This window comes from Canis lupus, chromosome 25 (assembly GCF_011100685.1).
Source record: "Canis lupus familiaris isolate Mischka breed German Shepherd chromosome 25, alternate assembly UU_Cfam_GSD_1.0, whole genome shotgun sequence".
In the NCBI taxonomy this organism is placed as follows: domain Eukaryota; kingdom Metazoa; phylum Chordata; class Mammalia; order Carnivora; family Canidae; genus Canis; species Canis lupus.
The window spans coordinates 33943404-33957215 of NC_049246.1; the positions used below are offsets into that span (position 1 = coordinate 33943404).

The window sequence follows — 13812 nt, forward strand, 5'->3', positions numbered from 1 at the left end:
CCACCCTATGATGGGCCTATTCTTATCTCCATTTAAAAATTCAGCCTAAATTTGGAGAGGTAAATACTTTGCCCAAATCCCACAGTTGATGTGTTCCAGAGCAAGGGCTAGACATGTTGACTCCACCTCCACATTCATAGCCTCTGTACACACCGTGTCTCTTCAGTCGGAGCCAGCCGAGTCCGAGGAGCTTTTCTGACGATCTTAACGTTGGTCAAAACTTCCCATCCCATGCGGGGACTCGCCAGCGCCCGATGCACGCATGAAAACAATTAACTTTAGGGAGAATAAAGGGGAGGAAGAGAAGGACCTGGAAGACTAGACGGGCAAAGGGAGCCCCTGTCCGGCACCTTCATGAGGGCTGGCTCATCACGTTTCCTCCTCCCCACCCACTCACCGAGCCGCAAGGAAGCCAGGAGGCTCTCCCAGTCTAGCTTCCAGCCCTTTCTTCGCAGCCGGAGCCGAGAGGATCCTCCTAGGAACTGACCGATCTGGGTTCCCCAAACCCAGATTCTGCTCTAAGCGAGAAGTTTCCCGTTTAGTCTAGGCATAGGCGGGTCAACACTAGCTCCTCCGCCGCCCAGCCCCTGTTCTTTGGACTGAGGTCCCCGCCGCGCCCCCCCTCCTCCACCCCCACTCACCTCCCCCCTCCCCGCGCCCGCTAAGACTCCAGCAAGCTCCTCCAATCCCATGGGTGCCCTGCTGTCTCCACCTCAGTTTTCCTCCTTAATAAGTGAAGAGTTGAGCTAAGGCCGGGCGGGATGGATAGGCTCGGGTTGCAGAGCAAGGGTTCCACCCCCAAGCTCCCAAGGCCTCTAGGAGCGCCCCCTTGGGCGGGGGAGTGACCTCCAAGCTCCCGCTAGTACCGTATTCACCGAAACACGAGCTGCGCGCAGCACGCTCTCCAGTCTTCCTTGCTTTTGAGAACCGTCAACACAAACCAAACCTTTCCGGATGGTGGCTGGGGGTTGATGAGCAATTAGAAGGGTGCTGGAAGAAAGCGCCCCGGGAGGAAGGTGCGGGTTAAGCACGTGGTTTCCGTCGGGACCAATGAGGGTCGGCGATCTCATCACTCGGCCTCGGTCACCCGGCCGGCAGGGATGGCCCAGAGGAAGGAGCAGAGCTGGGTACCGGGCTTCTGCCCCAGACCTGGGGTCTGCGGTGCTTGCAGCGACGAGACGGGAGGCTCAGGGCGCCGCGATCCAGGGGGACGGGGGGCACCCCAGCTCGGCCTCCTCCGCCTTCGAGATGCTGCTGAACCCCGTCACCTCCACCCCCTTCTCGGTCGATGACATCCTGAGGCTGGAGCGCGAGCAGATTGGTTCCGAGTCCTTGCAACTCCGGGGGGCACGGAGGAGCCCTGAACGTTTTCAGTGTCAGCGACTCCTCCCAGAACCGCGAAAGGCAGCGGTTCCCGGCACCTGCAGTGGCGGCGGCGGCGGCGACAGCGGCGACAGCGGCAGAAGGCGGGACCAGTCGGGGTCTCCTCCTGGTGCTCCCTGCGAGACGGTCTCGCAGATGGAGGCGGAACGCGTGGGAGAGCCACGTAAGTGGGCGCGCTCAGGTCTGGGCTCCTACTTGGAGATCATGGCTGGTGGTGGTGGTGGTGGGGGGGGTCGTTACCAGGTGGCACGGGAATAACACGCATCCCCCGGTCTCTTCTGCTCCAAGGGCCTAGTCTCATTTTTCTCTTATTTGACAATTCCAAAAAGCCAGATCTCTCAGCCCCCTCTATCATCTCCTCCAGACAGCCAGTGTGCTTCCCTAACAAAATAAGGTCCCGGATCTTAGAGGTTCATAACTTCCACAGCCTGTCCCCTGAGTCCCATAAACGCATGACCCACTCACAGCCACACATCCCAGAAACTCCAGCTTCTCTTCCTTCCAGCGAAACCCTCTACAGTATCTTAGCTGTGCTCCATCACCACCAGTCTTCCCTGCCATGTCCGAGTCTCCCTACTCTAAATCGTCTGCCAGAAGTGTAGCCATCAAAGCAGCCGAGCGCCCTGCGAGTGGAAACTCTGCCGACTCTGGGATCAATCGCAGCCCTTTCTTTGCACTTGCTGCCTGGCCTGGCCACCCACGTCCATTCCTCCGCCCGGGTTCCTCCTCTGGACAATGAGAGGTGGCGACCAGATCAGGTAATGTCTGAGTCCCTAGGCCTGGACGGCCCCTGAGGGCGCTGGCGACAAATCCACCGCGTCTGGGCAGGGTAAGGGCAGTTCCGGTTTCGCTGCTCCGAGGGGACGGCTCCGGGGAGTCTGAGCCCTGGTCTCCGAAAGCACAGCCTCGTGCACCGCCAGCGAGGCCGGGCACCTGCGTCCAGCGGCAGGAAGGGAAGGAGCGAGCGGTGAGCTGCGTTGCATTGTCTCCTGCAACCCAGGACAGTTTCAGACATTCGAAGGGATGAAAAAGCGACTCTTCCTCTCCACAAACTTCTGCGCCTCTGTCTGCAGCTTCCAGATGAGCGATGTGCAGTCTGTGACCCCCCTTGAGGCCTGGCAGGCCGGGCCTCCTCCACCAGGCTGTGCCAGGCCCATCGGTTCAAGGCATTAACGAATAAGTAAAGGGGCTAGTTAGTTCCCAGTTATTCCTCGACTGGTTATTCATGTACTCCAGAAGCAGGGAGAACATTAAACTTTTGCTGTATTCACAGAGAAGCCTGTGGGTTTTCTGCAGCGGCCTCTAAACACTAATTCCCTCAGAGCTGCTCAGCCAACTTGGCATTCGCTCTGGCTTTGCTGAGAAAGGGTCACAGTCCTTGGCCCACAGCTAGCAGCCAAAAGCAGGAGCAGTGGATCCCTCCTCCCTGGCGAACCCTGAGTGGCATCTCTCAAGAGCTGCCTGCCGTGGACACCAAGAAGGGGCCAGTGCCCAGCTCCAGGAATGAAGCGCGAGGCCGCTGCAACCATCAAACATCACTGGTGGACACTGCGCCCCTCATCTGTCCCCAGTCAAATCACCTTGATCTCAAGGATGCACCGAGAGAGGGGCTCCAGCAGGTGACCAGGAGAGCTCTGGGTGCTGGCATGCACCCGGGTATAGCCTGCCTGGTCAGCGAGCCTCAAACGGGGTCCTGCTTATTCCAAAGATTTGCTGAAGGTCACTGGTTACTTTTCAATTTGCGAAGAATAAAGCCCCAGCCCATATTTTCCCTCTTTGACAGATTTCCTCAGTTTCTTTGAGCACAGGTTTCTTTGAAGGAAGTTTGTATTTCCTCAAACTTCCAAATACCAAACAGTTCCATTATCTGCCTCCTGGAGACTGTGTCAACGCGACTGAGGACTTGAAGTCGGGTCTCAACCTACACCTTCTTTAATTAGGCTGTTCTGCTCCACCTTGCCACCAGCTTGCAGCCATTCCACGTTCCTGGTTTCTCCTGGCATGCTTTCCCATGAAAACTCGGCATTTCCTCTCTACACACCCTTGGATTAAAACAGAACTTAGCCAAGACATAAGAGAGGGGGGAAGAAGAGAAGGAAAAGCTGTGTTTCGGGGGGCTTCAAGCACGGCCATCTCGGGGTGATTGGCTAGGTACGGGGGTGGGGGTGGGGAGAGAAAGCCAGAGCAAAACCAACGCTACCTGCTTGCCGAAGAGACCCCAAAAGGAAGGAGGCTGCTTTCTAAAAAGCCAAATATGAAAATAAATAAATAAAATAATTTTTAAAAAGCCTTATATGGACCTAAACTTTGTATATACCTCCAAGAGACTCTAGGTTTCTGAGCCAAAAATCAGGAGTCAGAAAAATATTTCGTTTGCCTTTATTTTGCTAATTGGAATTACAGAGCAACACATCCAAGAAAGAGGAGCCGGGTCCTTGATGCCGGTGGAGCACTTAATGGCCAAAAAGACAAGGGTGTGCACAAAGGTGGGGTGAAGGTGGGGGATACCCGGACACCCGCCCCTGCGCTTGGATCGGAACACCCCGTGATGCTCGGAGGACCACCATGGATAGATAACCAGGCAGACAGGAACCCAGACAGGAATCCGCGGACAAGCACGTCACCAAGTTTTCACGCTCTCTCCCCCTCTCTATCACTATCTCTCCCTCTTTCTCCGCCCCCTCCTTCCCGACAAGGGCAGTCCAAAGTCAACCTCCATCTAACAGTCCCCCACATTCACACTTGGTCCTTGCGGCAAAAGCTCCCCCAAACTCGACCACACTTTAGAATCGAATTGCCCCCACCCCCACCCCACCCATACACAGGTATTCTAAGAAAATGAAGTTGTCTTAAACTCTTGGCCAACCTCTTTTTGAGAAAGGGCTGCACACCGGAGACCCCAGAGGGTCGCAATGTACATGTGGGCCTGCAGGTACCATCGCGACAGAGGCTGGCGGTAAAGGAGCCTTCAGATCGCCCTGGGACGGGGATGAGGGGTCAACAAAGGGGACAGAAGGAGGCGCGAAGTGAAGGCTACCGGGGGAGAGGGGCGTCCCTTAAAAACGAGGTAGAACTTGCACAGGTAACCCCGAGGCTGGGCGCTGACGCTGCTCCTTCCTGTGCTTTTAGAGCCGGGCCTCCGCGCAGCCCCTCCCCTCCGCGGCGGGACCCGGGGGCCAGAGCGCGGCGTTGGCGACGTTGGCACCGGCGCGCGCGGGGACGGCACCGAGCAGCCCAAGGAGCGGCAGCGGCGGAGGCCGCGCGTGCTCTTCTCGCAGGCGCAGGTGCTGGCGCTGGAGCGGCGCTTCAAGCAGCAGCGGTACCTGTCGGCGCCCGAGCGCGAGCACCTGGCCGGCGCGCTGCAGCTCACGCCCACGCAGGTCAAGATCTGGTTCCAGAACCGGCGCTACAAGTGCAAGAGACAGCGCCAGGACAAGTCCCTGGAGCTGGCGGGCCACCCCCTAGCGCCGCGCCGGGTGGCGGTGCCGGTGCTGGTGCGGGATGGCAAGCCCTGCCTGGGCCCCGGCGCGCCAGCTTTTCCCGGGCCCTACGGCGCCCCCGCGGCTCCCTACTCCTGTTACGGCGGCTACGCGGGCGCTCCTTTCGGCGCAGGCTACGGCGGGGGCTACGCCAGTGCACCCCCGCGTCCCGCGCCGCCCGCAGCCCTGGCCGGCGCGGGGTTGGGTGGGGGTGGCCCCGGCGGCACCTCGCAGGGCCCTGTGGCCGCCGCGCTGCAGGGTGTCAGGGCCTGGTGAGGCGCCCCGGCTCCGCGCTCCGGCCCAGCCTCTCCGCCCACCGGCTCCGGCGCTGGAAGGAACGGGCGACCCGAGGGCACTTCTCCCTGAGCGATCCCCGGGACTGCGAACTGCCCCCCGCAGGTCATCGCGCTGAAGGCCCTGGGGACATTCTTCTCGCCGGGGACGTGAAGAGCACCGGGCCTTCGCCGGCCGCCCACGAAGCAGCACCCGGAGGGAGGAAAGCCTAGGGGGTGCTGGCAGTTTGGGGGGTCGGAGCAGTCCTGAGGCAGATGACTTGTCGGGGCTCAAAGTCAGGGTTTGCTGATGGGCTCTTCAAGTTCTGTGCAGCAGCCCGGGGACCTGGGCCAGGGGAGGGGGTGTGCGTGAATGGGGTGGGAGGGTGCTCTAGAGCACCTCAATCCTCCGTTGGGGAAGAATGTGAAAAGTTAGCCGCAGGAGGTGTGGGAACCCGAGTGAAGAGCGGAGGAAGGGGGAGCATCCAGGGGGTCAGGGAGAGGAACCACTGTGTGAGCCAAGCCCACCTGGGAGTTCAAACTGCCCCCAAACCCGCCTCCCCCAACCCCAGGCCTCTCCTCGGCCTTGTCCTCTGGGGACCAGGTTGCTCTCCTGCAAGGTACCCAGTACATTCTGGTTCTCCCCTTCAGGGTCACTGCGTTTTACCCCGTGTATACACCTCAGCACCTTGAGTACATACACTTCGTATATTTCTCTGTGTGTGTGTGCATGTGTGTAGGCCATTAGAATCTACCCACCTCTCACCTCCTCAACAACTGCGAATTAAAATTAAAAAAATGAAGCCCAGAAGTTCTGACTCCTCGGGACCTACAGGCTTTCCTAGGGAGACAAAGTGGATGAAGCCCTCCAGATAAGCTGGTTACCTGATGTCTCCTCTCACACCCCCTCTCCCTCTGTAATGCTTCTTTCAGAACATAACCCTTTTGTAAATTGTGCAGCAGGAAAGGAGACCCCCCAATATGGGCATACATCCAAACACCAAGGGTAGAAAGCCTGAACTTTAGGGAAATCATGACTCTCCACCCCAAATGTGTTTGAAATTATGCAAATTAAAGTCTGAAAACAAGCTCATTTTATTAATGGGAACAAGGGATTAAATAAACTTACTTTGGCAGGCACTAGTAGGGGAATCATGCTCTTTTTTTTTTCTTGGATAACATTTTTAGGCTATGAAAACTCTGGTTCTTCACCCCTCCAGCACTAACTTGCCAAAAGTTAAATTCTACTTAAATTTGAATATTTAGTGCAAATGTACTCAACCTGCATGTTCTCATTTCTGAATGTGTCCTGGTTGTTTTCTTTAACGTGGGAAACAAGACTTCTTGGTCCTTGTAAACTGTACCTGACTATTGATAGCTTACATCTCTTCAAGTTTGTGTTTCAGCTAAAAACAAGACTACTGTTCTTTTTTCTTACTACCATTTCCTTACATTTTGTCTCCTTTTTATTTTCATCCTTTTCTCTTTGACTTCTCTACTTTTGCTGCTAGTAAAAATACATTTAGAAATACCCCACAAAAAAAAAAAAAAGAAAGAAAAAAGAAATACCCCACAGTGTCATGCAGTTATAGTTAGTGCTGAGCTCCTGTGGTTAAAAAGGGCAGTATGTATACTGTAAATTTGGAACTATCAATAAATATTCCTTGGTCAATTAAGTTAAGCTAAAAAAAAAAAAAAAAAAAAGGCTAAAATCTCCATCACGAGGAAATGGCCGTACAGTACTTTGGGGAATATTCCTTAAAATAGGGAAATACCCATGGACACTGGCCTTATGTTCATGACAGTTGACATTAAGTTCATGCTTCTACTGAGTAACCATCCTTCATACTCTACTGAGTAACCAGTCTTTAGTTGTTAAGTGTGTTGTATTAAATTTTTCCAAGATCAGATTCTAAAGTATCACATGTTAATTTTTAAAAATCCTTTGTTGTTATTTTTTGGGTAAGGTTCTTGCCCTAGAAATGTAGGTCATCATCACATGGATCTAGCAAAGTCCTTGGCACCGAGTAGAAAATGAGGAAATGTGAGTGCCTGGTTGGCTCAGTGGTTGAATATCGGGCATGATCCCAAGTCCTGGGATCAGGAGTCCCCAACTGGGCGCCCTGCGGGGAGCCTGCTTCTCCCTCTGCCTAAGTCTCTGTGTGTACTCTCATGAATAAATGCATGTAATCTTTAAAAAAAAAAAAAAGTTTCTTCACCCCTTTGCCTCTTCTAACATAGAAAAGTAACCCAAAGGGCAGTTAGTAGACATGTGATATTCTGAATAACCTTGCTTCCCAAGCTCCCTCCACACTTTGCACCACGTAGAAAAGCACAGGAGGAAGAACCATGGCTTGGTTAAGGCTGTGAGTGAAGGGGAAGGGGGCTTGGTTCAATCCATCAGTAAGTCAGTCATTACTGAACATGTCTGGAAGGGATACAAAAGGAAATAAGCTTTGGCTGCTGCCCTTCAGAAATTTATTATCTGGGGTGCCTGGGTGGTTCAGCGGTGGAACATCTGCCTTTGGCTCAGGGCCTGAAGTCCTGGAATCGAGTCTCACATCGGGCTCCCCACAGGGAGCCTGTTTCTCCCTCTGGCCTCTGGCGTCTCTGCCTCTCTTTGTGTCTCTCATGAATGAATAAAATCTTAAAAAAAAAAAAAAAAAGGAAATTTATTATCTGATTGGATACCAGAAACCAACACAGAAAGGCATCTAAAAATACAAGGTGGTATATGCGGCGTGTCAAGTAGAACAGACAATGCGCCCTCTCTAGAAAGAAAGGGAAGGGGTGGGGGAGGAGTTGGGGGTGCTTGCAGGAGGTGATTAAGCCTGGTGATTAGTGTGGGAATGACACTGTTTACTGGGAGAGGTTCCAGGAAAGGTCGAAGACTTAGGAATGGAGAAAAGTTAAGTGGGCACATGACAAAGCCATGCTCACATTTTACAGTAGTGTGGGATACAATTCAAGGCTAGCTTCTGGGAATTTGTAACCAGCGTTCAGTTGGCTGAAGGGACATGGGTGGCGGGAGGGAGTGTGACTCTCCAGAGGTTCCGTTGATGTGTGACATTTGTGAGATTTTTGTAGCATCCACATTTGCCGGTCTAAACGACAAAAAAATAATAAAACCAAAACCAACTCCTAAACTAATGAAACCTTGTCCGTTTGCAGTCCAGGTGGCTTTCTCTCTAGAGCCTGAAAGTTTGAGCGATGGCTTTCCAAAAGAAAAGTGGAGGGAAGAGAAACTCTCTTCTCCCATCTCCCCACTTTCTGGCCATCAAGATCACTTAAAAAAATGATCCTTCTCTCAGATCATCAACACCCCCCGCCCCCAGCCCCTCCAGCTGCCCATCTTCCGTCCTGTAATCTCTCCTTTGCACTGAAAGCTGCCCCTTTGTGTGTGCGTCTCACCGTCCCCAGCTTATCCAAGGTGGGGCCTTCACCGGGGAGGCGCTCTGCAAGCAATCAGCTCTTATCTGCAACGTTCTGGCCCGTCACTCCAGTCACCTCTTAATGTTCACAAGTTTCCCAAATGGGAAGTAATTGACCTCTAAACAAAACAAAAAAGCTCTCAGAGAGATAGCAGAGGTTCCTTTCCTGACTGTCCCAGGGCTAGGGGTCTCACCTAGGCCAGGTGGAGAAGTCAATAAAATTGCAGACTTCCTGGCTCCCTGTCCTTGCTCCCCCCTCCCCCAGCCCCTGCAAGCCCTTCATCCCGATACCATCTGCAAATCGGACAGAGCCTGAGTGCAACTCTGCATTTCAGAGTTGCCAGAGATTTCTGGTATTTGGTTTTTGTAATTTTATCATTACAGTGATGTGACTTTGGAGGGACATATTTAAATCTTTTAAAATTCCATCTCAAAAGTGTTTACAATCCTCGGAGTTTATACCAGTTCTTTATTCTATCAGCCTACTAACTCACGTTTTTTGTTTTGTTTTGTTTTGTTTTGTTTTTGTTTTGTTTGCTTTTCACAAAACAAGGAAATTCTCGGTTTTAAAAGCTGTGCCTTCCACCTTCCCCCAGAGAGGACTCTTCAGAGAGATGGAAGGCAGTAGAGGAGCGCTGAGTTAAATGTTGGACCTCATTCTGGTCCCAACGGGTAACACATTCTGTGACCTAGAGCAAGCCTGTAACTTCTCTGGGCTTCTGTCTCCTTATTTATAAAATTGAGGTAGTGGATCTCTGAGGCTACTATTCTAATTTTGGGTGGTTTCCTGTTGGTTTCAGATACATTTAGATTTTTTTAATTGTAAGATAGACCATATCCAGAAGACTACATAAAATGCATATGTACAGTTTAAAGAATAATTTTAAAGGGAACACAGATGTAACCTCTCAGGCAAGAAACAGGGAGTGGCAGTTCCCCAGCGGACCTACTCTGCAGCCACTTCCAGAATGCAAACCCCTCTCGCCTCCTCCTTCCCCAAAGGAGGTACTTGCTATTCCTACTTTTGTGATGATAATTCAGAGGCTTCTCTTTGTGGATTTACCCAGGGGACTCATTCCTCAACACTGTGGTTTAATTTTACTTGACTTTCGGGTGCCTGCGTGGCTCAGTGGTTGAGCATCTGCCTTTGGCTCAGGTCTTGATCCTGGGGTCCTGGAATCCAGTCCGGAATAGGGCTCCCTATGTCTCTGCCTTTCTCTGTGTGTCTCTCTTGAATGAATAAATAAATAAAATCTTAATTTTTTTTTTTTGCCTGGCTTTGAATGTTACATAAATAGAATCATACTGCATGTATTCTACTGTGACTTACTTCTTTTATTCAACTTGATGCCTGGGAGATTTATCCATGCTGTTCTGTGAAGCTTTCGTCCTCCTCCTCCTCCTTCTTTCTTCTGGTTTTTTAAATTTTATTTTATTATTATTATTTTTTGTATATTTTTATTGGAGTTCGATTTGCCAACATATAGCATAACACCCAGTGCTCATCCCATCAGGTGCCCCCCTCGGTGCCTGTCACCCAGTCACCTCATCCCCCGTCCCACCTCCCTTTCCTTTTTTTTTTTTTTTCCACCTCCCTTTCCACTACCCCTTGTTCGTTTCCCAGAGTTAAGAGTTTCTCATGTTCTGTTATTATTATTTTTTTATTATTTTTAATTATTTTTTAAAAATGAACTCTACACCTAATGTTGGGCTCAAACTCATGACCCCCAGAGCAAGAGTCCCATACTCTACTGACTAAACCAGCCAAGCACCCCAAGTTTGTTCATTGTCATTGCTACATTGTATTCCACTGAACGGTTGTACCTCAGTATATGTATGTACTGAAAAAGTAGATGGTTTCCAGCTGGGGACTGTAACAAAGAATGCTGCTGATGGCATTTTTCCCACAGGTACAGCTGGATTCTCCAGCTGGAGTTTGTCCTGGCCACTATGAACTGATGTGCAGGGCATGGATCCATCCTTTGACAGACCGCTATGTGTGTTTCATAAGTACATCAACCTTCCGCTGATATACCCCTTTAATTTTTATATCATTTCGTTGTGTACTCATCACCTCCATTGGCAGCAGAGTATATTCCTGTTTCTGATTCCACAGAAAGAGTCCAAGGGCCAGAAACTCAGACCAGACCCCGGGACTCCCTGCTCTCCAGCCCTGGGTGACTCCCACAGAATACTCCTCAGAGAGTTCAGGTCCTTACACAAATCAAGTGACTGTTGAGTGACACTGTTTTCTTTATTCCCTGAGGGGAAAATGCCTAAGAGGCATAAAAGCCCTTTGGAAAGCTTCACGAGGGACTAAATACAAAGCAAGATGCCAGAGAGAGTGGGAAGCAGATGGAGAGATACAACTCTCAAGTCACTTGTGGGCAAACAGATATTTAAAGACTCTGTTGCAGCCCCTTTGCCCATTTTTTTAAAAGTTTATTTGTTTATTTATTTATTTATTCATGATAGACACACAGAGAAAGGCCGAGGGAGAAGCTGCAGGGAGGGGAGCCTGATGAGGGACTCGATCCCAGGACTCAGGGAATCATGACCTGAGCCAAAGGCAGACACTCAACCACTGAGCCACCTGGGTGGCCCTCCCTTTGCCCATTTTTCCCCTACACTTTGAACCCCCAGAAATGTTGTTTCACACATTCAGGTGGCCAGCTCTGCGGAGTGAAAACAATTCAGCCCCAAACTATTTTTTCTTAGGTCCACCTCCCTCCCTGAGGGGTGAGCTTCCTGGGAAGTCACTCTGCCTTCCTCCTGTCTCTCTGTTTAGACTCCTGCAAGTCTCCCCACTCTCACCCCAAGAGAAGGATGTGGTCTTTAGGGACACAGTCCAGATTCCACTGTAAGGAAAGCAGATATGCCCAGCAGCCTTGGCCGCAAATCACAGAGCACTTGTTACCTCAGTCCCTCTGGGGCCTCTCTTATAAACTGGTCTCAGTCAGTTCTGCTTCCTTCCCATCCGTACCTGATTCTTCCTGTCACCAGCCCAGCTTAACTGCTTGAAACCCTAGGGCCCAGGAAATTGGAATCTGAAGTTAAGACATCAGTGGGCCAAAGGTGAACCTTTCCTTTGATGGCACTGGTCTCCAGTCCTACACTGGGCCTCCCTGTGTCTCCCCTGGACGTTCCCCATGAGTTAGGTCTCTGGGTAGCTGCTCTTGGAGCTTTGTGGACTTCCCCATCATGATGTATGTTCTCTCTGTGTCTTTTGTCCCTTTCCAACAAAGAGCCTCCTCTCTGTGACAGACCTCAGTGTGTTTCCAATGCACCCTGTGCCTGTCATGGAAGAGGGGCCCAACACCATTGGTTGATTAAGTGAATGGGTGAATGGTCGCAGTCTGGCTTCCTTACATGACTCCACAAAGGCTGCATTAAAGACCCAATTTCTGAGCTGGCTCCTTGGTAATCAGAATCCTCTAAATGAAAATTCTCCAATGTGTGGATAGGGATCTGGTTCCTAGCAGGGGTCATCTTGGGCCATGATAACAGGGACTCTCAGAATTTCTGTCAGCCCTAGATTATGGCCATGGGGAAAAAAAGAATTCCTCTGTTTTATTCTACTAGCCATTTTCCTATAGGTCAGCTTAACTTTAACTGGCAAGTATTAAGGATAATTATATCGAACACTGGCGGGGTGGGGGGGGGGCGGTAATCCCTGGGTGGCTCAGTGGTTTAGTTCCTGCCTTCGGCCCAGGGAGTGATCCTAGAGTCCTGGGATCGGATCCCCCATCGGGCTCCCTGCGTGGAAACTGCTTCTCTCTCTCTCTCTCATGAATAAATTAAAAAAAATCTTTAAGATTGAACACTGGGAGTATGGAATAGAAGGTCAGTATCATTTAAAGGAAATATTTATAGGATCAGAAACACACCAGGATGTGTAAGACAGAGTCCTTGCTTCAAAGAGGACATTAAACTCTGGGTAAGATAAGCACCTATAAAGCCAAATACTAAAGGAAAAACCTAGAATGGCTGTGTTATGCACATATAAATTATTCACTGAATTAATGGAACATTTACACTTATAATTCCTACCCAAAAGATGCTTATATGGGGAGACATAACAGAGACTTCTAGCTCTTATCCAATATCCAATTCCTCCTTTTTTCTTAAGTAGTAGAATCCCAGAGGTTTAGTTAATCACACAGCCTTCCAGATAAAGATTATATTTCCCAGACTCCTTTGCAGCTAGGAGTGGCCAAGTGACTTAAATTCTGGCTAAAGGGCTGTAAGCAGAAGTGACATGTGCCACTTCCAGGACACAGCCTTACACGGAAGGGACCTTCTCTCCACTTCCCTTCTCTTCTTGCCACTGGTTGAAATGCAGAAGGAATGGTGGGAACAATAGCATTTATCTTATATTATGGCACAGCAACAGATGGAAGAAGCCTAGGTCCCCAGCATCTTATCAGCTTTGCTCTGCTTACACATCAGCTACTATAGAAAAGAAAAATAAGCGTTGGTCCTGTTTAAGCCAGTTATGTTGGCTTGTTATTTGGCCACTGTTATCTGTTGCAGCTAAATGGGTATCTCATCTAACAGAGGACACAGGTAATTAGAAAGCTAGCTGACACACGTACAGAAGCTGTTTAGAGGAGAAATAAATCAAGCCAAAGTAATCTGGGAAAACTTGAGAGAAGAGAAGGAGCTTGAGATAAGCCCCTTGAAAGGGTGAAAACATTTGGATGGAGGGTGGGGCTGGGGGTGCAGGGGGCGGCGTGGGGGGAGGCTGGGGAATCTACATGGAGGAACATAGAAAGGTATATACAACCCAGTGTGTGGGAACGAGGACTCTGTGAGGAGGCCTGGAAGGCAGCACTCTGATTGCCCACGGTCACGGCGGTCAACTGGCCTGCCCTCTCCCCGGCCGATGCCTTCTACTCTGAAGCCTTAACTGCCGTCTCTGTGCAGGGAACTGCCAAATCTCACACTTACATATACAGCCCTACTGTTATCCAGGATTCCAGATCCAGATTGCCTGTGCCTTCCTGGACACCTCTATCTGAATTTTTCCCAGACATTTTAATCTAAAACCGAGCCCATCTCTGCACCATCCTCCGGCTCGACTCTGCCTTTTGCCTCTGCTGTTCATGTTGCTCCACCCTTGATCCAGGCTGACTCTCCATTGTCCTATTTCACCCTATTCTAGGTTCCCACTGCTATTACCTAATACCTAAATTCAGATTATCTGTCTCTTGGTCATGCACAATTGCCTTCTAACTGGTTTCTCTG

The 13812-nt window shown here is 50.7% G+C and overlaps 1 protein-coding gene across 1 annotated transcript; it reads left to right on the top strand.

Annotated features, from left to right (window-relative positions):
- The first annotated feature begins 1099 nt into the window (after positions 1 to 1099).
- NKX2-6 (NK2 homeobox 6) lies at positions 1100 to 5138 on the top strand. The gene is made up of 2 exons (XM_038573073.1): positions 1100 to 1546; positions 4513 to 5138. The coding sequence occupies exons 1-2, from the start codon at positions 1249 to 1251 to the stop codon at positions 5136 to 5138; spliced, it is 924 nt and encodes a 307-aa protein (XP_038429001.1). The 5' UTR covers positions 1100 to 1248.
- The last annotated feature ends 8674 nt before the right edge of the window (positions 5139 to 13812 follow it).

Excerpts from the sequence above, each read along its gene's own strand:
- NKX2-6 (XM_038573073.1), top strand. The coding sequence starts at position 1,249 with ATGCTGCTGAACCCCGTCACCTCCACCCCCTTCTCGGTCGATGACATC. Across the intron at positions 1,547-4,512 it reads GGAACGCGTGGGAGAGCCAC|AGCCGGGCCTCCGCGCAGCC; the intron begins GTAAGTGGGCGC and ends CTGTGCTTTTAG.